Raw genomic sequence first — 27,820 nt, forward strand, 5'->3', positions numbered from 1 at the left:
ATAAAGCACAAAAGGACACTTTTATGCAAACTGTCACGTCAGAAACAAAATGTTGAAGGAATGATGTCCTGGGGGGTAACCAAAAGGAATAAAAGGATTCTGGACCGAAAAACTTAAAGGAATTCTATGATCTTATGATTTGCTTCTATTGTAACCATGGAGGGACACCAAGAATACAACTCTGACTTGCTCTAGCCACAGTTTAAATTATTATTGATTTTTGCTTCGTGCTGGGTGATGGATTCCTTCTGATTCTGCAGATGGTAAATACCTTTATTCAGAGAGTAAACGTAATGAGACTCAGCCCGATGGCACTACGTTAGAGAAGGCTTTCAGACTCTACACTTGACGCCACTAATTGCTAGATTGCCTTGCTGTTTCCACAAGTTCTGCACAGTTCTGCACCAGAATACTTGAAAGAGACAGAAGAAAGATGCAAAGTAATGAGTGCATGCAGAGCAGCTGTGAAAGAAACTCTGACTCAGGCCTAGGGAATGTGTGGTTCCCGGACCTGTGGCCTTGGCATCACTGGGAACCTGACGACCAAGACTATCAAGAAAACCATCAGAGATCACCTAGTCTAGGGGCCCGTCCCAGACTTACAGACTCCAACTCTGGGGCCAACGAGTCCAGAACTGTAGATGTTTGGGGGTTTTTTGGCTTCTGGTTTTTAACTGAAGTATAATTTATATATGATGCAGTAAGAGACCTTAGTGTATAGTATAACGTGGGTTATGAGCAACCTATTGCTTTATACCCAACTCATTTTTGTTTTGTTTTACCATCTTAACTGTTCTTAAGTATCACGGTGTTACCTGTATTTACTCTGTTGTGCAACAGTTTTCTAGAAATTTTTCTTCTTCCAAACTGAAACCCTAAGCCCACTGGATAACTTCCCATTTCCTCCCCCACAGCACCCCCCCAGAACAAGTATTCTGCCAAGCCCTCCAGGCGCTTCTGATGTGTTCCAGCATTGGAGAAGCACTGCTGTAAACACCGAGGGCCACGGGGGCTGCAGGGACAGCACAGAAAAGCAAGCAGGCATGTGAGAAGCCTGGCGCCCAGGGAAGATAGGCAGGAGATGGGACTACTGGCCCCTCTGGTTCTCCGAACCCAATCCCGAGTGCCTCTTGAGGACACGGCACTGCCTTGGGCACAAGGGAACCCAAGCATGGACAGATACCAACTGTTCTCAAGAACCTGTGTAGGCACATGCTGAAGAAACAAACCATCTTTTCTCAACATTAGATCAGGTTCTGGAAATTCCACACAACAGCCCAAAAATGGAAATGGAAAGCTATAAACTTTGAAGGGAAGAGGGCGATGGTATTTTCATCAGTGGCCCCACCAGGCAGTCCTTTCATTCTGACTCTGAATTTCATCCGCCCATTTTAATCATTTATGCCTCTCATTTAGAAAATCCCAAATGATTCTTTCCCATGGAAATCTTGGAAGGGTATGATAACACAAAGGAAATAACCAGGGGCACTGCAAACCACAGAACAGTTTTGATTTACAAGTCATTAAAAGCATGAGGCATTTACTGTTCTTTGCAGGCAAAAAGGGCCTGCATCATGAATAATGGAAAAAGCAAAGTGCATCAAGGACTCCTCTGCAGACACTGTTCTCTGCAGGCCACACACACCCACGTTCACCGAGGATTTCCTGTGTCCCGAGGCACCTATCAGGATGTACACCACCGCATCCCAGCCCTCCAGGATCTAAATCATGCAAATCTACGCCATTTCACTCCAAAAGGCCGAGTTTCTGGATTATTACTTCCTGACTCTCAAAAGAGAGCCAATGATTTAGTGCTGTAAGCACATCAGGAATTTTAGAAACAAGGCAAAGCTTGGGCAATTTTGGACTGTTCCCTTAACTTAAAAAGAGCTCTAGTCTATTTCCATGACATCCAGATTTTGTAACTACTAACGAACAGAAAAGCATCTGGGAAAAACAGGTAGATAGTGTTTGTAGGGAAAAAAGAAAAAAAGAAAGAAACCAGAACAAAACCACCACAGCTCTTAATTCTATGATGAGGAAGCAGCAATGAGACACTATTAAAGCTACAATCTCCAAATCCCACTCAATACCTTCTGGCTCAAATAGCAGGCATTTCCTTTGCTTCTTAATTTGCATTATGTATGTCCATTTCTCTAGCCACTGTGACCAAGAGTATTCAAAGGAAGTTTCTTTCTACTTTTATTCACATATGAATTGATACTTAGGATCTAAGAGGGTAATTATAACCGTTCATATTTTCCCCCTATTATTCCCACCACCATAAAATCCAAATGAGGCTTACTATGTCTTCTACTTGAAAAACTGTCACGTTATCGCACTCTGCATTGCCCCATTTTCAAATGCTTCATTCAGTGAAAACTTCAAAGGCAAATTTGTGAGACAGCTGTAGTCACCCTAGGGGACCACGAACACGTGCAGTGAGCACTATTAATGATCAGAACTGTGGGTTATCGTGTTTAGCACAAAAAGAAGACAGTGAATTTTAAGGTGTACATGTACTCTGATGGGACCTACACTCTTCTAAATACTAAGCCCCTGTTTTCGTTGGTTGTTTTGTTTTTTTTTTCTTTTTAAGCTCACCCTGATGCAATTTCCACTTCTCCTGTGTAACCCAGCCCACTACACGGGATCTTGAAGCTAGGTTTTCTGTTACTCAGGTAGACATTCTGACAAATGTTGTACTCTTGTATACTAAGTCTTCGTCCCATTCATAAAGCATGATCACAAAACAAACACTGCTCATGCAAGTTTAAAAATAACCCATGGTATGTGATGTTCTGCTGAAATTGATATTTAACTGGTTACTGTATCATGCCATCCATAATCTAAAGCCTTCAGAACTGAAAAAATGAACTTCTGATATTAAGTGCTTCATTTTTTTGTTTTTTTCTGTGTTTTGTTTTAAAGGTTTTGTTTATTTGACAGAGAGGCACAGCAAGAGAGGGAACACAAGCAGGGGGAATGGGAGAAGGAGAAGCAGGCTTCCTGCCAAGCAGGGAGCCCTATGCAGGGCTCGATCCCAGGACCCTGAGAGCATGACCTGAGCCCAAGGCAGGTGCTCAACGACTGAGCCACCCAGGTGCCCCTAAGTGCTTTGTTTTTGAGAGGTGAACGACTGTAATTTTTTCCAGGTTAATTAGTATTCTGCATAAAACGGTCTTAAAAACCAGCAACGACAGACCCTGGATGGAGAGAGGGGGTCCAAACCAGAGCCAATGTCCACTGAGTCCATCTATACACATTTCCACATTTCCTTCAGGGCAAGGAGTAGCAGCAGGGAGGAGATGAGAGCGGGGATAGCAAGGGCTCCGTGTAGCCAATGTTCTTAATGAGAGGACCACTTGGTTCTTGCTAGAATCATGTTTCTAAGACAGACAAGCGTCTGTCTCTACTCACGGGTATTCCCATAGCTATGGAACCTCCCCTCAAAGCAGCCAACACAAACACAGAGCAATATGCTGGTTCATCCCGGGGGTGTCCCTAGACAGCAACACACACAATTCTGGAGCCTCATTTGAAACTAACACTAGATTACGAAAGGATGTAAGGAAGAGTCTGACTCAACCCGATTCAAGCTAAGGGATCATCTTCACGGAAAAGATTCTGCAGTGGTGACTGTAGCGGTAATTGCTGCCATTACTTCTTATCTCTGAAGTCACCCAAGACGTGGACAAAATACTGGGCCCACATTATGAAGAACTAATTGGCTTAATATAAAAAGAATGCTTATAAAATATTAATTAGAAAGTCCAAATGAATTGAAAAATGTGCAAAGTCTGTGAACAAGACACTTAAAACAAGAGAAACACAAATGGCTAAATGCGAAACACATTCTTCACTTCATTCATAGTATAAAAATAGAAAATTAAAACAAGACACCAATTTTCTCCTAAAATTAAAAACCAGAGGGGAGCCAGGCTGGCTCAGTCAGTGGAATGTATTGACTCTTGATCTCAGAGTCATGAGTTCAACTCCATGTTGGGCATAGAGCTTAAAGATAAATATTAAAAATAAAATAAAAACCGAAAAGAGGATGGGCATTTGATATTCATTTCTCATGGCAAAAGTATAGGAAAATAGTAGCCCTCACACACTGTTGTGGAAGTATAAATTTGTCTCAGTCTTTGAGAGCAATTTGGTAATACTTAACAAAATCTTTTTTTTAAGATTTTATTTATTTATTTGACAGAGATCACAAGTAAGCAGAGGCAGGCAGAGAGAGAGGAGGAAGCAGGCTCCCCGCTGAGCAGAGACCCCCCCATGCCGAGCTCAATCCCAGGACCCTGGGATCATGACCCAAGCCGAAGGCAGAAGCTTTAATCCACTGAGCCACTCAGGCGCCCCCAGAATTTTTAATTCCCACATTTGTTGACTGAATTCCACTTACATTCCACTGCTAGACAGTTCCGTTGTATGAGACATGGTTGCATTAAGTGTGAAAAATTTGAGCAGAGGGCCCCTAGGTGGCTCAGTCCGTTAAGCATCTGCCTTCAGCTCAGGTCATGATCCCAGGATCCCTGCTCTGCTGGGAGCCTGCTTCTCCCTCTCCCTCTGCCCCAACCCCTGCTGGTGCACGCATGCACACTTTCTCAAATAAATAAAAGTCTTTAAAAAAGGAAAAGAAAAATAGGAGCAGAACCTTGTTTGTAAAAGAAAAACTGGACAACTAAATGTCTCTCATAAGGTCTGGTTAAATAAGGCACAGAGTTCCCTGAATCATGATACAATCCTAGGGTTGACTGTAGCTGTTAAAAGAGATACAATCTCTATACTGACATGGGAACATGTCAAAGATGTACCGTCCAATTAAAAAGCCACTTTACCTATACATTATCTGTAATTTCATAGTTGTTAAGAATTCCTAAAAGAATATATATACATACACATCCATATATACATATATATGCATACACATACATTTGCTCTCCACCTCACCTTACTTTTGCCTGGTGACCCGGGCCCAACCTGGGCTAGTTGATTTTAGAACTCCTCAAAGAGAACCCAGACAAGACACCAGCAACAAAACGGCCTTGATGATTATTAAATAAGCTACATCAGGAAAAGCCTATTTGAATGAGTCATTAATGAAAGCCCTTTGTAAATCTTGCCTCACCATACAAATGTATTTGTCGTCATTTACATGCAGACTACCCTTTTGAAAGACTAACAAAAGAGAAATGAATCTCCCTTGAGGAACCCAAGATAGCCCAGGAACATAAGCTCTTAGGGGCTTCTCAAGACACTCATATCGCAGACAGGGATTCGCAAAGAACAGTGTGAATAAGAGCTTACCACTGAGCACCTACTATGTACCAGGCATTGGGCTGAACACTGCAAGTACGTGATCTCATCTGATTCTAACATGGATCTCCAGTTCTGGGCACCTAGGTGGCTCAGTTGGTTGAGCCACCTGAGCCTCAGCTCAGGTCGTGATCCTGGAGTCCTGGGATCGAGTCCCGCGTAGGGCTCCCAGCTCCACGGGGAGTCTGCTTCTCTCTCTGACCTTCTCCTCGCTCATACTCTCTCTCACTGTCTCTCTCTCAAATAAATAAATATTAAAAAAAAAAAAAAAAAGAATCTCCAGTTCTCCAGTATGTTGAATTTCATTTCCTAAAAGGTTATGGTCTCCTTTTCCTCCATGTGTCTGTCCTTCTCCCACTCTTCTAATACTTATTCACAATGAGGTCATTTGCTGGGATTAGCATAGCCAATAGAGAGAGCCAAATGGGACATCAGGACAGTCCAGTGTCCACTTAGCGGGCTGTAAGTGGAAGGCATGGGTGGGGACAGAAATGATGGAGAAAAGGGGCTGGGGCTTTGGGGGAGGGATGGGAGAGCACTCTGTGGAAAGAGAAACAAGATGGCGGTGATGGGGTGTCACATGACACCTGACCACACTTGTCACCCCACAAAGCCCATCACATGACCCATGTTGCTTTAATATCTGCAAGGGCCAGGGAGAGCTATGGCCCTGAGGTGAACTGGAGAGAGGATGGCCAGCCAACTGGTTATTGGTAAAGTATGTTCACATGTTAGAGACGTGGTTGTTTGAGTCCTGGATCCACAGAGTCCAAAAAATCACAACCAGTTCTTCGTGCTACAGCTTTCTTATTCATGCAGACACACACACAATCTATATTCTGCCCGGTTAGTAACTCACACCTATCTTCATTACCAAAAACTTTAAAATTTACAATCTGGATTTAGCACCCAGTAAGCCCCCGCACTGTGTAGTACCACAAACCATCCACAAAATTCAATTCAAATTGCAAAAGGGATACAGAACTCACTGATTAATTCAGGCAAAGCCCAGAGTATATGTGAAAAAAGATTGTACTCTTTTCTTCCGTAACATTCTTTCCCCAAGATCATAAATCTCGGAGCGCTGACTTTCCATCTTAGGAAAGGGAATGTCATCTGAGGCAGTGGATAAATCACCTCGGAGAATAGTTATTCATTGTGGGCAAATAAAAATGTAAGCCAGGCAGATGGTGAAAAGCTCATTGCTCCTGGTATAATTTCATGGGCATAGGCCAGCAAGGGGAAAAGAGGAGTGGGTTGTGAAATCTGGGGCCACTTTACAGGAGGAGAGGAAATACCCCAAAAACCAGAATACTAAAAATTATCATACCACATTGCTGCAATCTCTTCAACTCTTCTCCTCTGGTTCAGATCTGACTTCCTCCCTTCGTGGCAACAGCAGTGATAGGAAGGCAGAGAGAGGAGGAAAAAACCCCTATGAAACTCGGTAGGGTTTTAAGCCCCTTCATTCACCAGGTTCAAAGGGCTTAAACTTTTGACTACTGATGCAGAGTAGACTAGATTACACCACCCGGTATGGAATTTTTTCATATGGCTCCGGCTCACGCCTGTCAAATCCGAAGTGGCTCCCTCCCCAACACTCTGGGCGTGGGTGTTTATGTCACAAAGCCACACTGGCTGGGTGGGGAGGGGAGAGAAGGGAGGCAACAGAATGACCACTCCTAAGGCTACCCCCAAAGACCTGCTTATTCCAATGAGGAAACCCTTTAAAAGTCCTCAGACACACCCTACCAGTCCCCTTGAAAGTAGATCTGGAACCTTCAGCTATATTCCACCTCTCTCTTATAAAAGCAACACCCTTGGCCACCTGGGTAGCTCAGTCGGTTAAGCATCTGACTCTTTATTTCAGCTCAAGTCATGAGATCCAGCCCCACGTCAGGCTCTACACTCAGTGGGGAGTTTGCTTGAGATTCTCTCTTCCTCTCCCTCCAACCCTTCTCCACTTCAAGATCTCTCTCTCTAAAAAAACAAAACAAAACAACAACAACAACAAAAAAACACCCAATCAAGGAAAAAAAACCTTAATTACCACCCACAATAAGGGACAGAGGAAGAGAAAGAGAAGTAGGATGGAAGGAGAAACAAGTTCTTGGAAAGGGAGGATAAACTGAAACGAATTCCCCAAAGCTGCAGAGGAAATCACACCATCCTGCCTTGTAGTAGAAGAGCCCAATGATACTGCCAGAAACCGAGATCAAGGAGCCCTTGAAAAAATGCATTACAGGGCTTAGTTCAGTGTGGTTGGTTATATTTGTTGTTGATATGTTAAGAAGAAAGGACAGAAAAATGTGGATTTTTTTTTTTTTTTTTTACAAGACCAAAAGGTGCTTTTAGCCATGGGAGGCAGAACAAACAGCCTTCTAGAATATCATAAAAGGGGGGGTGGCTCAGTCGTTAAGCATCTGCCTTCTGCTCAGGTCATGATCCCAGGGTCCTGGGATCGAGCTCCGCATCGGGCTCCCTGCTCAGCAGGAAGCCTGCTTCTCCCTCTCCCACTCCCCCTGCTTGTGTTCCCTCTCTGGCTGTCTCTCTCTCTCTGTCAAATAAATAAAATCTTAAAAAAAAAAAGAATACCATAAAAACATGTCTTCAACTTCCATGACATTCACAGATGATCATCTTATTTGCTACAGGCCGCAGGTAGATTTGCAGTCACATACCCCCAGGACCTACATTGTCTTTTAATACTAACCTGGAAATGTCTCTTGGCTATAAACCATTTCTCCTGCTTCTCATCTCAAGACATTTAAAAAAAAAAATTCTAACTACTGTGAAATATGCAGGGAGTTAAGAAGCTGGGTATCTTGGTCCGCTCAGGCTGCCTTCACAAAATACCATGAACAAGGTGGTGTAAACAAGAGAATTTATTTTCTCACAGTTCTAGAGGCTGACTGGAAGATGGAGAGCAGGTTACCAGCATGACTGGGTTCTCTGAGAGTGCCCTTCCTGGTTTGGGGGTCCTCACAGGGCAGAGAGAGAGATTTCTCCTAAGACTCCAGTCCTATTGGATTAGGATCCAGAATGAGGGCCCCACCCTTATGACTCATTTACCTTAGCTGTGTCCTAAAGACACCACCTCCCTGATACTGTCATATCTGGGGTGATAGCTTCAACACATGAATTTGCAAGGGGAGGTGGGCACAATTCAGTTTCTACTACTAGGTTATGAAAATCTGCTAAACTAAGGAGTCCTCCATTCAATGTCCAGCACACAGTAACTCGATGTTTGATGAATGAAGAGACACCAGAGTAGACGGATAATTACTGTCTTACTATGCTGACACCCAAAGCAAACTTCAGAGGGACTAGTGTATCTGCACGCACAAATAAGAACTTGGAGCCTTCAGATTCTTAGTAAGTCCTGAGGGCTGGTTAGCTAAGAGGCATATCTTGTACATTTGCCTGATGGATGGACTACTTTCCTTCCAGACCAAGAGCCAGAAGAGCAGAAGGAAAAAACCCTGATGATCAAGCCATGGCTCATTCCTAGTGTCAGAACCTACAGGGAATGCCCTCAGTGGTTATAGTAAGAGTTCCACATACGATCTCCACTACTACATTCTAGTACTTTGGGATAGGCGGTCAAGGCCAGTGGCTAGAAATGGACTGATGAGGTCCTAGAAAGGTCCAGGATGTTGGCCATTAATGAATCTTCTGTCACATCAGTGTATGTAACTCATATGCCAGACAACAGGTTAAGCCTACTTCTACCGGGTCTTCCAGAATCTCTAGGGAAGGGTAGGGAATAGAGATGAGAACATGGAAGAAGCATATCTTTTAGTTAAGAACAGTACACATGGGCCATATCACTCACATTCATTCACCAAATATTTACAGAATGTCTATGAAGTGCCGAGTACTTTCCTAAATATTTTGGAATCTTCAAAGGAGAATCAAAGATAGGGTCTACCCTCAAAGAATTTGGCCTCTAAGATGAAATGGTTGGGTTAGAAAAGTCTTAGGAAGATGGAGATGATTTCTGCATGAAGAAAAGCTGTTTGGGGCAGACTGAGGGGTCCAACGGACACCATCTGTTACTGCCCTCTGTATCTGCAGATGCCCTCTTCTTCCTTGTTGAACAGAAAATCAATTTTGAGATTCCTAGGTCTCGAGATCCCTTTGACTCAGGTAAGGCACACTCTTCCATGGCCACAGAGAGGGACTCACAATTACTCTGAAGCCATCAAGGAAATCCAGTTGCCATGTTGGAAATACCATGTTGCCATGTTGGAAATACCAACAGCAAGCTATAGATCTTGCCTGGGGGCATGATCCAGTTTTAGTTATGATATAACAGGAGAAGTATATGGGGGCAGGAGTGGGGAAGCCACCCTTCCGACATAAAGAGTCTTGAAAACAATAAGTCTTTAGAAGAGCCTCCATTTCTTCCTACATTCTGAAGGATAATAGTGTGGGGATGTAATGCTTGGCACTGTAGCTGTCACACTGCAATCATGAAGTGACACATGTAAGGATAAAAAGCCAATAGCAAGAATAGAAGAAACCCACACATACACATGCATATTTAAGAGGAAGTAATCAACTTTTACATGATTAAAAACACATGAAATGTACCCTGTTGGCAAAGTTTTAGGTGTACAGTATTATTAACTACACACATGTTGTTGCACAGATTTCTAGAACTTTCCCTTTTGCATGACTGGGATTCTAAACTCTTTGACTAGCATCTCTTCAGTTCTCCCTCCCCCCCACCTCTCTGCCCCCAGCAACAGACAGTCTATTTCCTGTTTGAGACTGACTCCTCAGACACCTCATATCAACAGAATCATGCAGTATTCGTCCTGCGACCAGCTAACTTCACTCAGCATCATGGTCTCAAGGCTCATCCATGTTGCAGCAAGTGACAGGATTTTATTCTTTCTAAAGGCTGAATACCAGTGCATCAGATGTATATACCACATTTTCTTTATTCATTCCTTCACTAATGGTCATTTAGTTTGTTCATCTCTTGATTATTCTGAATAATCATCACTATCTGAGATCCTGGTTTCAATTCTTTTGGCTACATACACAAAATTGAGATATCTGGGTCATACAGTAGTTCTATTTTTAATTTTTTGAGGAACTTCCAGACGGTTTCCAGAAGCCTGTGCCTTTGAGGCCCTCATGAGTTGCTATACCAAACATGTTAGTACTTACTGGCAGAATTCTCACCGTGTGAGAAGACTTTATTTATAACTTGAGCCACTAATTGTTGGATTCTCAGTTTTTGTAACTGAAAAGAACCCTACTAGATACAGGAGATGGTCTGATGTACAGGAAAGGCATTGGCTTGGGAGAGAGGAAGTCCAGATACCCATCTTGTCTCCCACAGGCCAGTTGTGTGGACTTTCGGCAAGAGTCAGCCACTCTAGTTGGAGTGCCATCCATTGGATGGCAACCAATGGAGAGTAGCCATTGGACCCCTAACGGTGCTTCTAAGATTAAGTGCTTCAGAGGCCATGATTCAAAGAGGGAAAAAGTCTGTTCTATAGGAACCCAGGAAGGAGATACAATCAAACTTGTGACAGGATGGGGAGTGTGGTAGGGAGGGGAAATCTTATCACCCACAAACTTCCTTGTTACAAATTCTAACAAATGTGATCAACATTTCCTGTGTAATGACCATTTGAAATTCAATTTTGCAGCATTATCACAGAATTCAATAAGGTGATTTTCAATTGCTGTAAGTCAGTGATAGCTGTCTCACTCCTTCATTAAATGGTTGGAATCAAATAAACAGGTGTCACGTATTTTGAACAAACACATAAGGCCAAACATTTGTGTTAATTATTCAAAGGATCAAAACAACATATTACTTGATCTTCCAAAATTTATCACCATCCCATGCCTGATAAATACTCTCAGTCACATCTACTCATACATTTATGTATTATAGAGATGAAGAGATGATAAAAATGGGCTGAGGGGATTATACTGGCCAGGTTTCAACTTGAATGTCAGAGGATGTCAAACTGCCAGCATCCTATGTCATTAAGTGGTTCAAAAGTTCAGTGCTAAAGTGACGAATCCACCAAGGGCATAGAAATTCTTCTTGAGGCAAAATTCAGCTGAATCTTTTATATTTGCCTCCCTTCTTTATCTGTAAAATAACCTCCTCCCTTGGGGGAGAGAGGGAGAGATTATGACATGCTTACTTAAAAATCCAATTTTGTGATTTTCTAACTGAAGCTCATTTGGCTAAATGCTAGTGGTCAGCACTTAGGGGCATTATGAGAAGTCTCTCTGATCTTGCTAGATTGGGGGTGAGGGCGGTGTATAGGGCATGTGGTCTCTTGATAGCTTAGTTGCCACTCTAGTTCAGACAATTAACCAGGCAATGTTTATAAAGGAACAATCAACCCAGGAACTGACAGTGTGTTGTTGTTGTTAAGATTTATTTCTTTTAGACTGGGGGAGAGGTGGGGAGCAGAGGGAGAGAATCTTCAAGCAGACTCCCTGCTGAGCGTGGAGCCAGATGCTGGGCTCAGCTACCACGACCCATAAGATCATGACCTGAGCGGAAACCGAGTCAGATGTTTAACTGACTGAGGCCCCCTCGGGGCCCCACTGACAGCATGTTCTTGAGGCACAAGCTTTAAAACCTCTAGTTCAGGGTCTCCAATAGAGAGATAAATAGAACTGACCCTCCATCTTCTCCCTCCAGAACAGGGGTAGGTATCTGAGCACCAAATATTTGCCATATATGATTAATACAACATTATTTTAAATGCTTCCCTTTTTCTACCTTACCCACAGGGGATTTGAATAAGTTAAGTTTACCAAATGCTCTTCAGCTGGTGAATGGATAAAAAACTCTGAATCCAATGGCTACTATTCATCAATAAGAAGGCATGGACCACTGAGCAATAGAACAACACGGATGAAAGGCAAAAGCAAGCCACAGAACAAAAAGAAGCCCTACTAAAAAGGCTATATACTGTATGATTTCATTTGCACAGAACTCCAGAAAAGGCAAAGCTGTATGGACTGAAAACAGAGGAGGACTTCTAAGGGCTTAAATATAAAGGAACACAAGGGAATTTTGGAAAGTGGCAGAATTATTCCATATTTTAATGTACTTAAAAGTAATAAAATCTCATTTTAAAGGGGTGACTTTTATTATTTTTGAGTTACCCTCAATAAAACTTACTTTTAGAAATATTAAGGTTCTGTCCCTCTAGAATGGTAGGTATACATGGTCACGTTCACGATCGTCTCCATGTTGCCCTCCACCTTCTGATTCCAATGGCGCACTCACTCTTGATCCACAGCAGGAAATAGAAACCACACTAGGTATTTCAATGAGAAAGGGACTGGGTATGGGAATTAGGTGCTTACAGAATCTTTGAAAGGTATGGAGGAGCAAAGACCCCTTTAACTCCTTATTTCAAGCACACTGCACGGTAGGAAGTCATGGTCCCAGTGTCAGGAATTGGCCGCTGCTGCCTGCCCAACAGCATGTCATGTCCCAGGACAATGCATGTGGCCCCCGCAAGTGCCTCAAACACCCAAATCCCCATGACCTTGCTGACCAGTAGCACCAGCAGAGGAAACTTGGTCTCAATCTCAGCCTTCCAAATCCCACACAGATGCATTTATGGGACCTATCATGAATTCAGAAACACAGCTGTAAGAAGTTTTGGGACATGTTGTTGGGTTTCCCATTGGGAGAGTGGAAATGAAGGTCAAGAGAGCCAATCCCAGTATCTCCCCATCACGGTTCTCCCTGTCCTGGCACAAGGCATTCTTCCCTGAAGACAGTATAACACAAACCTTTTTCTGTCTAGATTTAAATTTCAAACGGTGCTAAGAGACTTGAAAAATTGTTCTGCTAATGGGTAAAACCAAGATCCTAACTCATTTCATTATGGAAGAATATTTCACTTTCACATATAGTTAGTTCTAGCCCCAGCAGAATAAAAATTTTAAGATCACTGCATTTGATAATAGAGCCAAGCACAGTTCTGCTCTAACTCATGTATTAAATACACATTGGTCTTTGAGTTTTATTTCTGCTGGGAATTAAACAGATGAAGCTTGAAAATGCATTAATTTTCCAGGTATCTGTAAGCTGTTTTACAGTAAAGCCAGCACTAGGGTAGGGAGTCTGACACTGTGATTTATAACAAGAAATATGTATTTGGTTTTGTCCCCATTCCTGGCACAGTGCTCCTAAAACTCTAGGAATTCCTAAAGGGATAAGAGAGGATGAAGGTAGGTGTCTTTTGTTATATTAATGAGTGACCTTTAGAAGCCCCTAGGTAACCTAAGTATGGGGACCGTTTCCAGCGGAACTAACACTGTGACTAGAGAGTGGTACACCTTTCAGTCCCACCCCCTGACTTCCAGGAGGCAGGGGAGGGGCTGGAGACAGAGTTCAGTTACCAAAGATTTAATCAATCTTGCCTCTGGAAAGAAGCTTCCAGAAAACTCCAAAACAATAGGGTTCAGAGAGCTTCCGGCTAGGTGAACATGGAGAGGTGCTGCAAGAGGGGTGCTGGGGAGGGCATGGCAGCTCATGTGCCTTCCCCAAGCATCTCTTCCATCTGTTCCTGAATTATAACCTCTTATAATAAACTGGGAAGTGTTTCTCTGAGTTCTGCGACCCACTAGAGCAAATTATTCAAACCCAAGAGGGGGGTCATGAGAACCACTGATCTATAGCCCATTGGTCAGAAGTACACATGACCTGAACTGTGATTGGCTGAAAATGTGGGGGGCAGAGGGGGGGGGCAGGAGAGTCTTGTGGGGCTGAGCCCTCAGCCTCTGGGATCTGAAACTCCCCAGGTAGACAATGTCAGAGCTGAACTGAACAGTAGGATGCCCAGTCTGTGTCCAGTAAGAACTGGATTGAGTCAAATCGCTTGGTGGTATTAAAAAAGCACACAACTGTCAGAGGGAGGTATACGATTTATACCCTAATTATTGTTTCTAAAGATTTAACATGAGCAACAAACCAGAAGAAAATAGTTCGCTCAGTGAAAGTGCCACAGTAACTATGATCCTGAGTTTCACCGGCGATCACTCACATAGTAAATCTATTCTCTATATCAAAGGGTTAAGGAAGATATTCATAAGGAATTTTTAGCCTCTAGGAATTTCACTTCCTTCTTGGGTTATTTCTCCAAATTCTGCAAAAAGGAGGTAATGGCAACATTTTCCTTTTTTTCTGACAGGAAAAAAACTGGGTCAATATTGCTAGCTTCTTCAGTTCTTAAAACAAGAACAAAAAGTGACAAAGCACAATGACCTGAAGTAAAAATAGTATCCAACCAACACTCGCTGTTGGGGTTGTGAGAAGCATCTACCAGAGCCGTCACTGGAAAGAAAATGAAAAGGAGTCTCATACTTTCCCTTCTCCGAAAACCATCAAAACATCACCATGCCCCCATTAAGTCCTCACTGCTATGAAGATTCACCCATGAACGCTTTACACCATTCTGACTGGGGTAAAGGTAATACGACAACCTATGCTGCTAACTAATGCTGTTCCTAACTTAAGGGGAAGAAAGTTCTTCCTAGTTCTTCTCCTTCGAGGAGTTGAACTTGGGAGCTAGTTATTTCTTGTGGACAATCATACACTCTTCTGCCGAGGCCAGTGACCACTAAGGCAAAGGGGGCAACAATTTTAAGTAAAAAGGACAGGCCTGGCCTCTCGAGCTTTAGCGTTAACAGGAGGCACTCTCAGGGAAAAGCAGAAGAAACATGAAGAAGGATTCACAGAATGGGAATGGCACCAGCCCTAATAAGTAAGCTTCTTAGGTTACGGCTTCTGTTGGGTTTTGCCCAAGAATGCTGCCGGGAATGAGATCCGATAAAGTTGTTACTAAAGATCTAATGACATACTTCCCTACTCTTAATTTTTCCCTAGAGCTGTATTTTAAATGTATTTATTATGATGTGAACCTCCAAAGGTTCTCTGCCAAGGGAATGGAGGATATTATTGTAGGTTTCAACTCTTGAGCAGCTAAGCACCCACCGTCAAATGCCACCCCACCCAAGACTCTCTGAAGAACAACAGGGCGACAGGGCTCCTACCATTTACTCTGTCACCAACTCAACTGCCAGTTCATCTATACATCAGCTTCAAGTGTTTTCAACCTGAAACTCCTGGTACAGGTAAAGGGAAGTGCCTCGGAAAATCTCACATTCCCTACTCGTTTCATACCCGGAGAAGGCACCTTACAGATGTGAATAGAATGCCTGTAGTCAGGCTGATCCTACCTCCATAAGAGCCAAGTTACCAAAGTCCCTGTCCCAGAATGTAATCACGGGAAGCCTGGAAAAAATTTTCAGTTGATAACCAAGATAACCGTTGGACCCAGGCAGCTGCCTTGGGGCTCTCAACCTTCCCCAGATTTTATGAGCACCCTACATGTATCAGGCTAAGGATGTTCAGCTAGAATTAAGAACAACCTCTAACACGTGGATCCGGTATGGCTCCGCCTAGTTCACAAGGTCATGTAGACAGAACGTGTGCATCAAAATAAAAAAAAAATACAGAAGTTCCCTTGAGACACAAAGGAACACGCTGCATCTGGCTTCCTTCCAGTGGCCACTTGGGAGGCACGGTTAGTGGGGAGAGGCGTGTGGGCAGAGGGCAGTCCAGGGAGCCTGCGGAAGCCAGGCCAGTCAGGAAGCTCTGCAGGGTCTGTCCCCACCCCCACCTGGCAGGGCACGGGTCCCCTGCAGCTGGAGGGGAGGCCCAGGAGTCTCAGCCATGGCCCCGGGGTGGGGCGCTGGTCTGGCTCTGGAACATGCAGGGGACGAGCATCTGAGGCGGGAGCTGATGTTAGCACAAACCACACCAAGAAGCCATTATTCAGGGGAGCGACAATATATTGTAACTGCTCCCGGCATGTCAACAGGCATCATTTTAATGGGCGCATTTGAATTTCTCCCACTTGAAGTTAAAACGACTCCCATTTCGATGAAAATAGGAGATTTCCTCATTGGTAAGATCACATTTCAGCCGCGGCAGCTGCCAGACACGAGAACAGAAGTGCCAGGCGTGCCCAGAGCCGATTTTGTCTCTCCAGGCAAGGCTCCCATTTTATAATTTGTCTCCTCTTCAAACAAAGAGATGAGCAAGTTACAAATATAATTACTACGTTTCTGAACAAGCGAGAACACAAGCCACAGGAGTGCTAAGAGAAAACTAATGGCTCGCTTACCTCGGGCTCCGGTGGCAAACTTTGCTCATCTTCAGCGGAGTTTGGTAAAATCGCCCAGGTTATGTTGGCACTGGCTGGTGGTAAAGAGCCAAGTGTCCCATTTTTCAGCTGCTCTGTGGAATGTGACTTGGGCCCGTGCCATCCCAGGATGTTTTCTGCAATAAAGACCTAGAATGATGCCAAGTATTTTCCAATTTAAACATTTACAGCTCAAAAAATATCGGTAACCCACTGTATAAGGAGACAGACTTGAAATGGGCCCAGTTTGGAGTGGACTGTGGCAAATTTAAGTGGGCTTGTTCTGAACGAGGTACCAAGTGTGGATACGGATCTGTTTATAAATTAGTCCCTATATGATGGCAGTGACCAGAATCACCATAGGCTGTTTCTTTCCCCATCCGTGGGGGATGGGGTGGGGGGGGGGCGTGTCATATTCACCAAAGCCAGATTTTAAGTATTTTTCTTAATTTTTTAAGAAAAAAATATTTACATAAAGATATTTATCATTAAAACATTAGAATAAACAACAAGTCAAACTTTATCAGAAAGGGGCTGCTCAGATTGTCGTTTAATTGCCAATTGCATGACCACAGCTCTGAAAAGTGGCTGGCGTCATGTGGCCCTCCTCCGTGACTGCTGGGGCAGAAGTCAGGAAGCCCCATAACAAAGGACACGTGTTCATTCCATTCTAGCAAGAAACACATTTATAAACACCAGTCTGATAAACCAAAAGCATTTTTCTGATTCTCCCCCAACAAAGACTCCATTAACTGTAATACTGTTTATTTTGGAGTCAGATTTTATGCTTATTAGTGGGGACAGGAGTAAACACAGGGGATTCCTTTCCCAATTCCATCACTGGAATAAGAATAGGTCTCAAACTCAGCTGACCCTCCCCCTGAAGACTGTGTTCTTTGTCTCAGAGCAAAGATAAGGGATGAAGAAAAGGTAGACTGAAAGTGGATGCTGCTTTACATGAACTAGAACTTGACCAGCAGGGTCTCTGATGTTCCATCAGGATAATAATCCTATCCATCCATTAGCCTTTTCATTAGAGTTACTCCAAGAAAAATCTACAAGTATTCCAGACATTTAATACCTTGGGAGACTCTGGTTGATGGAAACAAAGTAACAGAGCCAGCTGAGATGGCTGCATGCGTTCTGAGTGTGTGTGCTCCTCTCAACACAAGCATATTTTTAGGCAGAAATTTTTTTTAAGAAACGTCAAGTGTTAGATCACACAGCTGTGGCTTAAAAGCCTCAAGTGGCTTCTCATGGCAACTGGAACACGGTCCAGCTGCCTGGCTTGTAAGACCGTCCAGTCTCATTTCATTTTCTCCTCATTGCTCACTGCGCTCGTCATGCTGGTAGTTTTTCCATTCTCCCAGTGAGCCAAGTTCATTTAGGTCAAGAGCCTTTGGGCCACACCCTTCCATCTGCTCCGAACGCCACCCCCCACCCCAGTTCTTCTACATGGGGGTAAGGCCTCCTCCATAAATCCAGTTCACTCAAATATCACTTGCTCAGAGAAGCTTCCTGGGAGCTTCCCAGTCAAAGCACTGCTCCAAAGGCACCCCCCGTCCCATCAGTCAGTTTACTGTCTTCACAGCACTCAGTGCGATCTGAACTCACCCTGCTCATTAGTTGGTCTACTGTGTTTCTCTCCTCCCTAAAACGTCAGCTCCCATCAGCAGAGACAGTATTGCCCTTGCTCATGTCTGGGTCTCCAGAACCTAGAATACGGTCTGGCAAAGAGTATGCACTTAATAATTATGTGCCAAAATGAATGAATGACTATTAAGATTTTTTTTTAAAGATTTTATTTCTTTGATAGAGACACAGAGAGAGAGAGGGAACACAAGCAGGGGGAGTGGGAGAGAGAGAAGCAGGCTAATACGGGGCTCGATCTCAGGACCCTGGGATCATGACCCCAGCTGAAGGCAGTCACTTAACGAATGAGCCTCTCAGGTGCCCCGACTATTAAGATTTTCATAGACAGGGACTCCTGAGCGGCTCAATAGTTAAGCGTCTGCCTTCAGCTCAGGTCATGATCCCAGGGTCCTGGGATCAATCCCCGTATTGGGCTCCCTGCTCAGTAGAGAGCCTGCTTCTCCCTCTGCCTGCTGCGCCCTCTGTTTGTGCACTCTCTTTCTCCGAAAAAAAAAAAAAAAAAAGGTTTCAAAAGGAATGTGCATTTTACAACTTCTTAAAAATTAAGAAATAAGAGATGGCAAAAAGGGAGAAAGTAGAATGGATGGTGGTTGCTAGGGACTGGGGGTGGGGAGATGTGGACTTAGTGTTTAAGTGGTATGGAATGTGTCTCACAAGATAGTGTTCTAGAGGTTGGTTACACAACAATGTGAATGTACTCAACATTCTACTGAGCTATATACTTATAAACGGTTAAAGTGGTAAATTTTTGAATATGTATGTTTTATCACATTTTGAAATGGCGTCTATATTATCAGTTCTTGATGTCATTTTAAAAAAGGTGAAAACTCACAATACTAAAATCCAAATTTTAAAAAAGGTGAAAACTCACAAGACTAAAATCCATAAGACTAAAATCAGTTCTTGATGTCATTTTAAAAAAGGTGAAAACTCATAATACTAAAATCAAATACTAAAATGGAAGAATCCTCATAAATAATAAGGCAGATGGGGCTAGACTAAGAAAACCAACCCAAGGTTCAAGACACCAGAATCTGCCATGAAAAAGGCACACCTGTCCTGCTGACCAACTCCCCACCAACTGCAAGTTGGATTCAGATCTTAAATACTGAACATCTGTCTCACCAATACAGAAGGACTACTTTTTCTAAAAATATATATATATATATTTTTATATGTATATATGTATGTATATGTGTGTGTGTGTATATATATATATATATATATATATATATATATATATACACGCGCGCGCATGCATGCAAGTAATAAATTTCTTCTAGAGTAATTAGGAAAGCTTAAATAGCACTAAGGAAAAGATCTGCTTGCCTAAGTGATGGGGACAATATTCCCTCCATTACTTCCACACCTCAACTCTGTCCCTCCCACCCTCCATACCACCATAATTCAGAGATGATAATCCAGGAGATAATGGGGTAGGAAGTAGAGTCCCGCAGCCAGAGACACACTGCATTCAGGAACAGACACAAACCAGGACAGGAAGAGAGAAGCTACCAGTGCATGCTGGGGAATGTAGTTTTCTATATACTCTATGGATTCTGCGTATCAAAGAACCAGTGAGTGAGGACCAGAGAGAAGCCCATCCTAGACCAACCCACGTGCTCTACCAAATAAATGGTCCCTTAGTTTCCAAGTCTGGATAGGCCTGCCTCATTTGAGGGTGAAGGAGGGAAATTCTAACAGAGTAAATGAAATAGGGGCGCCTGGGTGGCTCAGTTGGTTAAGCATCTGCCTTTGGCTCAGGGCATGATCCCAGGGTCCTATGATAGAGCCCCATGTGGGGCTCCCTGCTCAGTGGGGAGTCTGCTTTTCCCTGTCCCCCCTGCTTTTGCTCTCTCTCTTGCTAGCTCTCTCTCAAATAAATAAGGAAAATGAAACGAAATTTAAAAACAGAGTAAATGAGATCGATTGTATAGAGTCTGAGAAAAGAAATGGAATCTTCAGAAGCTTAGAGGAGGAATCCATCTCTGAAACTTCTAATGTAAGGCCTTTGGCTCAGGTCATGATCTCAGGGCCATGAAGTTGAGTCCCTTGTTGGCCAACACGTGGAGCCTGCTTAAGATTTCTTCTCCCTCTTCCTTTGCCCCTTCCCAGCTCTGAGCCAAGGAGGAGCAGAGTGAGAGGGAGAGAGAGAATCTTAAGCAGAATGCACAACAGAGATCCAAGAGACCCTGATGGACACAGATCAGGTCAATAAATCAGAAACAACAAACAATGACAGAAGAAACAGCCTGACCACAAAAGAGAGCTTGGATGCCGCTGGTACAGTCTACCACTTTTCAGAAAAGACAACGGAGAAAGACACATGTAGACACGGCTTGGCAATCTTTTTTTTTTTTTTTTTCTTGGCTTTTCATTGCTGAAATTTCAAACTCATATGAAAGTAGAGTATAATGAACTCCTAGCTCATGAAGTTTGGCAATGTTTTTAAGTAACAAAAATCAAGAGGATATTTTTCCAATCATTTAAGACAGAAAATTAGACTTCCCTTAGAGGAAAACAAACTAGTTTTGAATTTTTGCTACAACACTAGATGTCAAAAGGTGAATAGGTGAAGAGAGGAATGCAAATAAAAGTCTACAGATTTGTGGTGGGGTGAGGGGCCAAGAGATAACGTTGTCTATAGCCAAATGATCTTTCCTCTGCGAAGAAGCTCTTGCCAGAGAGCAAGGACTAACGTATGCAACTAACATACAGTAACTCATCTAACCTGAAAAATGACCCATGAGGTAGGTCTTACTATTGTTCCCATTTGTCAGATAAAGAAAGAGAGGCACAGGGGCGCCTGGGTGGCTCAGTGGGTTAAAGCCTCTGCCTTTGGCTCAGGTCATGATCTCAGGGTCCTGGGATCGAGCCCCGTATCCGGCTTTCTGCTCAGCGGGGAGCCTGCTTCCCCCCCACCCCGCCCTCTGCCTGCCTCTCTGCCTACTTGTGATATCTGTCAAATAAATAAATAAAATCTTAAAAAAAAAAAGAAAGAGGGGCGCCTGGGTGGCTCAGTGGGTTAAGCCGCTGCCTTCGGCTCTGGTCATGATCTCAGGGTCCTGGGATCAAGCCCCACGTCGGGCTCTCTGCTCAGCAGGGAGCCTGCTTCCTCCTCTCTCTCTGCCTGCCTCTCTGCCTACTTGTGATTTCTCTCTGTCAGATAAATAAATAAAATCTTTAAAAAAAAAAAAAAGAAAGAAAGAGAGGCACAAATATCCAATAGGTGGGAGAATCTAGATTAAAACCAAAATAGCCTGGTTCTCAAGCCCAGATTCTTAAACTCTACACACTGTATGTTTTCCCAGAGCACCACAGAGACTCAGAAAAGTTTCTGCCTTCTGGGGGGAAAAAACTACTTGAAGACATGTACTGACATATGAAGAAGAGAAGCAGAATCAGGAACTCAAGCCTGGAAAAGTTGTGTATTAAAAGCACCGAACCCCACTAAACACAGAACTAAGTCGAGCTGGGATCAGGGGAAGTAAGAAGGACATTTCCCTTGGGTATAATTTTAAAGTGGCACCAACAAGACACTCAGTAATCAAGATAAATTACATTTTCACACAATATTTTTAAAACCAGAATTAATGGAAAAAGTTTTACAAGACTTAGTCTTCCTTGACTCGCTGTGTTGAATCCTGTCTTAATTTAAAATTTTATATTTTGTTCATCCTGGATTATTTCTGCATTAATTTTGGTTTAAAGACATGTCATTAAAGCATCATTCATCTTAATTATTTGGCACTCCTTAAATTTATGCTCAAGGTGAGTGTCTCACAGACCTCTCACCCCAATCCCAGGCCTGGACTGCACTGAAATAATTTTTCTGAACATAGTTACATGGGCATCCTGGGTGGCTCAGTGGGTTAAAGCCTCCGCCTTCAGCTCAGGTCATGATCTCAGGGTCCTGGGATTGAGCCCAGCATTGGGTTCTCTGTTCAGCAGGGAGCCTGCTTCCTCCTCTCTCTCCCTCTGCCTGCCTCTCTGCCTACTTGTGATCTCTGTCAAGTAAATAAATAAAAATCTTAAGAAAAAATAAAATAAAAATAAACATAGTTACATGACTGAATATTAAATTAAAATTATTTTAAAGAGATTCAATCATTATCAAATTAAGTATTAAATTAGTGTTAACATATTAACAATAGCCCCCATATTACATTACCAAAAATTGGGAAGCTTATCAGAGAAACAGGAAATTAAGTTTTCATCACTAAAGGAGAGAGTCAAAAAGAAGGGTCATTCTTGGGGCGCCTGGGTAGCTCAGTGGGTTAAGCCTCTGCCTTCGGCTCAGGTCATGGTCTCAGGGTCCTGGGATTGAGCCCCACATCAGGCTCTCTGCTTGGCAGGGAGCCTGCTTCCCCTCTCTCTCTTTCTGCTTCTCTGCCTACTTCTGATCTCTCTCTCTCTGTCAAATAAATAAAATCTTTAAAAAATAAAAAAGAAGAAGAAGAAGAAGGGTCATTCTTGACTTTGATGATTAGAAAAATATAGGTTAGGCCTATGTTTACGGTAGCATTATTTACAATAGCCAAATGATGGAAGTAGCCCAAGTGCCCATCCATAGATGAATGGATAAAGACAACACACACACACACACACACACACACACACACACACACACACACAGGAATATTACTCAGCCATGAAAGAACGAAATCTTAACATTTGCAACAACATGGATGGAGCTAGACAGTATTATGTTAAGCAAAATAAGTCAGTCAGAGAAAGACAAATACGTATGATTTCATTCACATGTAGAACTTAAGAAAGCAAGCAAAGAATAAAAAGAGAAAATATAGGTTAAAGAATGCTTATGAAAAACAATGTTGGGGTGTCCAGGTGGCTCAGTCAGTTATGCATCTGACTCTTGGTTTTGTCTTGGGTCATGACATTAGGGTCACGGGATCAAGCCCCAAGTCAGGCTCTGTGCTGAGCACAGAGTCTACCTGTCTCTCTCCCTCTCCTCTTTCCCCAGCTCGCATGCAATTTCTCTCCAAAATAAATAAATAAGAAAGATCCTAAAAGAAAACAAACAAACAAAAAAAAACAGGGTCAGCTGGGTGGCTCCGTTGGCTAAGCATCTGCCTTCAGCTCAGGTCATGATCTCAGGGTCCTGGGATGGAGCCCCACATCAGGCTCCCTGCTCAGTGGGGAGCCTGATTCTTCTTTCCTCCCCGCTTGTGCTCTCTCTCACTATCTCTGTTGCTATCTGTGTGTCTGTCTCTCGCTCCCAAATAAATAAATTAATTAAAACTGAAACTTAAAAAAAAATAAAAAAAAAAAACACAACTGCTCCAGGATCTATAAAGAACTCCTCAAACTCAACACACACAAAACAGATAATCATATCAAAAAATGGGCAGAAGATACGAACAGACACTTCTCCAATGAAGACATACAAATGGCTATCAGACACATGAAAAAATGTTCATCATCACTAGCCATCAGGGAGATTCAAATTAAAACCACATTGAGATATCACCTTACGCCAGTTAGAATGGCCAAAATTAGCAAGACAGGAAACAACATGTGTTGGAGGGGATGTGGAGAAAGGGGAACCCTCTTACACTGTTGGGGGGAATGCAAGTTGGTGCAGCCACTTTAGAGAACAGTGTGGAGATTCCTCAAGAAATTAAAAATAGAGCTTCCCGATGACCCTGCCATTGCACTACTGGGTATTTACCCCAAAGATACAGATGTAGTGAAAAGAAGGGCCATCTGTACCCCAATGTTTATAGCAGCAATGGCCACGGTCGCCAAACTGTGGAAAGAACCAAGATGCCCTTCAACGGACGAATGGATAAGGAAGATGTGGTCCATATACACTATGGAGTATTATGCCTCCATCAGAAAGGATGAATACCCAACTTTTGTAGTAACATGGACGGGACTGGAAGAGATTATGCTGAGTGAAATAAGTCAAGCAGAGAGAGCCAATTATCATATGGTTTCACTTATTTGTGGAGCATAACAAATAACATGGAGGACAAGGGGAGTTAGAGAGGAGAAGGGAGTTGGGGGAAATTAGAAGGGGAGGTGAACCATGAGAGACTATGGACTCTGAACAACAATCTGAGGGGTTTGAAGTGGCAGGGGGTGGGAGGTTGGGGGAACCAGGTGGTGGGTATTAGAGAGGGCACGGATTGCATGGAGCACTGGGTGTGGTGCAAAAACAATGAATACTGTTATGCTGAAAAGAAATTTAAAAAAAAAAAACACAACTGCTACTAGAATTTATATGCATATTGTTCCCAAAACACTAAAGATGATGAGCCAAGGAAGTACAACCTATGCAGCAAAATAAAGAGAAAACAAGAAACGCCACATGGAAGCAGAAAAACAAAAGGCAACAAGGACCCTGCCAGGGAAACAAACAGCAGTTTAAAGAAATAAAGAAATGGACTGCATTACCCCATTGAAAGGCAGGCGCTCAAGATGGCGTCCTAAAACAAACGCAAGTCTAGACCATACATCCCTAATTCTAAGACACACCCATTTCACAAACACTCCTAAACAAGTTTGTCCGACAGTCCGATTTCAGTGGCAGCTGTTCTTTCTCAGCAGCACAGAGGACGATGGCGTGTTTTATTGCTGGTGGCGTCTGACAGTTGTGGAAATGTGCTCCACCTACAGAAAGTGACTCCAGTAGGAAGATGGTCAAAGACAGACCTGGACATCCAAAGGCAAGGACAACTGGGAACAGCTATGAACTGTCAACTCGAGTAGCCAGAGACCCACCCACTGTCTTTCCCTCTGGAAACACTCTAACGCTCATGAGCCGGGAGACCATGGAAGATGACAGAACAGAAGAGAACAGGAAGGTGGAGGCTGGTCCCCCAAACGGCAAATTCAGTCCTTACGAGAGGCATTTTACACAAACTTGTAAGTCCTCACATGACACAGCGGCGTCAACAGGACAACACAGGGAGGAAGGAAAGCAACTACAAGTGGTTTAGTTCCCCCGAACCAACTAGAAGCAGAAAGAAAGCAACAGGAGACTTAACTGTGGGCATTAAGGCCAGACTGTGGAGCTATTTTCATATGTCCTTGGCCATGAGCCTTGCTTGGAGTGTTGAGAGCTGCAGTCCCCAGGTTGGGGCTAAGACGCCTCTGCCCAGAGGCCAGTGACAGGTGACAGCACCTGTCCCTCATCCTACAACACAGTGACTTCATGCTTCCTATGCTCAGTAAACCTACGTTTTCCAAAACAGAGTAAGATGGATATTTACAAACCTGAAGACAGCAGAGGGCACATTGACAATGGAAAGCTACGATGTTAATATCCAACTGCTTTCTTCAGGGAGAATGTGCCACTCAAAATCTCCATCTGGATAGTTCTAACAACAACAATGACAAAATCCACCCACCTGGAACCGTCTACAACGCTAATTTTTCTTTTTTCTCCAATAGGTTATTTACTGGCGGAATCATCACATTTCCATCTTGGCCTTTAACCACAAAATGAGGGAAGGGGACTTCTGTGGGGCCCATTCTCACCAGAAGCAGAAGGTGTCTGGAAAGAAGGTGTAAAAGACTGAGATAACAAAGTGGAAAGAGAGGAACACCAGCAGTCTGAAGACATCTCTGGAAAAAAGAGAAGCATAGCAGAAGGAAGAAGGCCCCCCAGCCAGAGAGGCCACAAAGGCCTTATGAGAGGCTCACCTATTTACCCTTTTTGCCAAACCGCCAAATGGAAAGGTCAAAGCAACTGGCTTCTAACTGACAAGCCCCACAAACCTTGTAAGAGAATGAAAAAGTTATTGGAAGGACAAGTTAAGAAAAGGATATTGAACTCTGCTCTGGTTCTCCTCTCCTCAGTGACACCTCTCTTGATCACTTGTCCTGATTTATGTCCAAGGGCACGTGGGTCACCTGCTGCAATTTCCCAAGGTTCTGCTGTCACTTGCTCTGGGCAGCTCTGATTCCAGCATGTTTTTCCCAGCATGCCTTGCACCGACCACGCTGTCAGCATCCAGCTCTTACCTGGCTCTAGAATGTATTTGTCTGGTTACAGGTGTCTGCTCTGACTCCTGAACCACGCTCCCTGGATCAAGACCTGCAAGCAAGGAATTAACCAGAAGCAATGCCAACAGGCGACTCTACACCCCAAACCAGTCCAAAGGTCCAGTTTCTCGCCCACACTGGCAACCCACCCAAAGCCCAGACCCCCAAGTAGCTCGGCTTTTTCCAAATGTGAGTGAAGTCCTGCCCACCTTTCCAAGTAGAGTCAGAGGGACACACCTAGACTAGGGAGAATGGATGCCTACCTACCCACCCCATCAATCATTTGCCTCCACCAAGCTATTCAAGTAGATTTACTAGTCTCCAAGACCAGAACTAGAGGAGCCCCGGCCAAGAGGGCAAGTTACTTGATTAATCTAAAATACAAACGTCTCCATAAACGGAAATTAAAGGAAACATTTCAGGCCACTATATCTTAGAGATAAGATCTCTAAGATAAGATCTTAGAAGCCCCAAATGCATAAATGGTAGGCACAGGAATACTGCAGCATTTTTGGATTTCAGTGCAGTCACTTGAGAGCTTGAGATGAAATGAGCATTAAGGAGCAACATTTATAGATAAAGGCTCCAAAGCCAACATGTTCCCCAGAAGATATGGTGAAATGCTACGGAAGATGAAATGCTACAAGCCCACAAATTAATTTTTGATTCAGAAAAGGGGCAGAAGAAATACAAGAGTGTGAGGGTCAGAAAGCAAAGAGGCCGGAATCAAGAACAGTGCATGTGGATACTCAGTGCACTGCGGGCAATCTTGTGTCTTCCTGCCCATCAAACATTTAAAGGAAACCCTGATACAGTGGCACTTTAATGAGATTTTGATTCCCATCAACCCAGGCTGGCACTCCTTAGATATAAACATTAGGTTTTTATCCATGGGAGTCAGGCTATTGTAACTACTATCGAGTTCAAGAACCCCGAGATTCTCAGGAAAGGTATCTTGTGGTGACACCCCCCGGTTGCCACATTTTCCTCTTCCGCTAGCTGGAGATTCTGGAATTCCATTTTAAGGGCAGCCAAATATGACGTTTTGGATGCAGGAAGTAATTGAATGCTTCCCCCAATGTGTGCCATAGATTGAAAAGAACCAGCACAATGTTTTAAAACTTAAGGGGCTGTTATATGAAATTTTTAAGAGGGTTAAAAGTTAAAAGAAGACAAAACAAAAGAACCTTCATGATGCTTCATGCTTCTCCATCCTCCAACCCTCAGCCAAGTTCCTTGATAAAAATGGCTAAAGGAGGGGATGGGATTGGGGAGTGGGTGAAGTAGGTGAAGGGGATTAAGAGGTATCAACTTTCAGTTATAAAATAAGTCAGTCATAGGGATGAAAAGTATAGCACAGGGAATACAGTTAGTAATATCATGATATACTTGGGGCGCCTGGGTGGCTCAGTGGGTTAAAGCCTCTGGCTTTGGCTCAGGTCATGATCCCAGGGTCGTGGGATCGAGCCCCACATCAGGCTCTCTGCTCGGCAGGGAGACTGCTTCCCCCTCTCTCTGTCTCTGCCTGCCTCTCTGCCTACTTGTGATTTCTCTCAGATAAATAAATAAAATCTTTAAAAATAATGATAATAATATCATAATATACTTAAGGG

The 27,820-nt window shown here is 43.4% G+C and overlaps 1 protein-coding gene across 3 annotated transcripts in view; it reads right to left on the minus strand.

Moving 5' to 3' along the window:
* OSBPL10 (oxysterol binding protein like 10) overlaps window positions 1–27,820 on the minus strand; it is a 299,146-nt gene that overhangs the window by 48,019 nt on the left and 223,307 nt on the right. For all 3 annotated transcript variants that reach the window (XM_047739005.1, XM_047739012.1, XM_047738997.1), the window contains one exon: window positions 16,524–16,678. In XM_047739005.1, coding sequence (XP_047594961.1) covers window positions 16,524–16,678 — 155 coding nt within the window. The remainder of the gene's footprint in view (window positions 1–16,523; window positions 16,679–27,820) is intronic.

This window comes from Lutra lutra, chromosome 1 (genome assembly GCF_902655055.1).
Source record: "Lutra lutra chromosome 1, mLutLut1.2, whole genome shotgun sequence".
NCBI classification, from domain to species: Eukaryota; Metazoa; Chordata; class Mammalia; order Carnivora; family Mustelidae; genus Lutra; species Lutra lutra.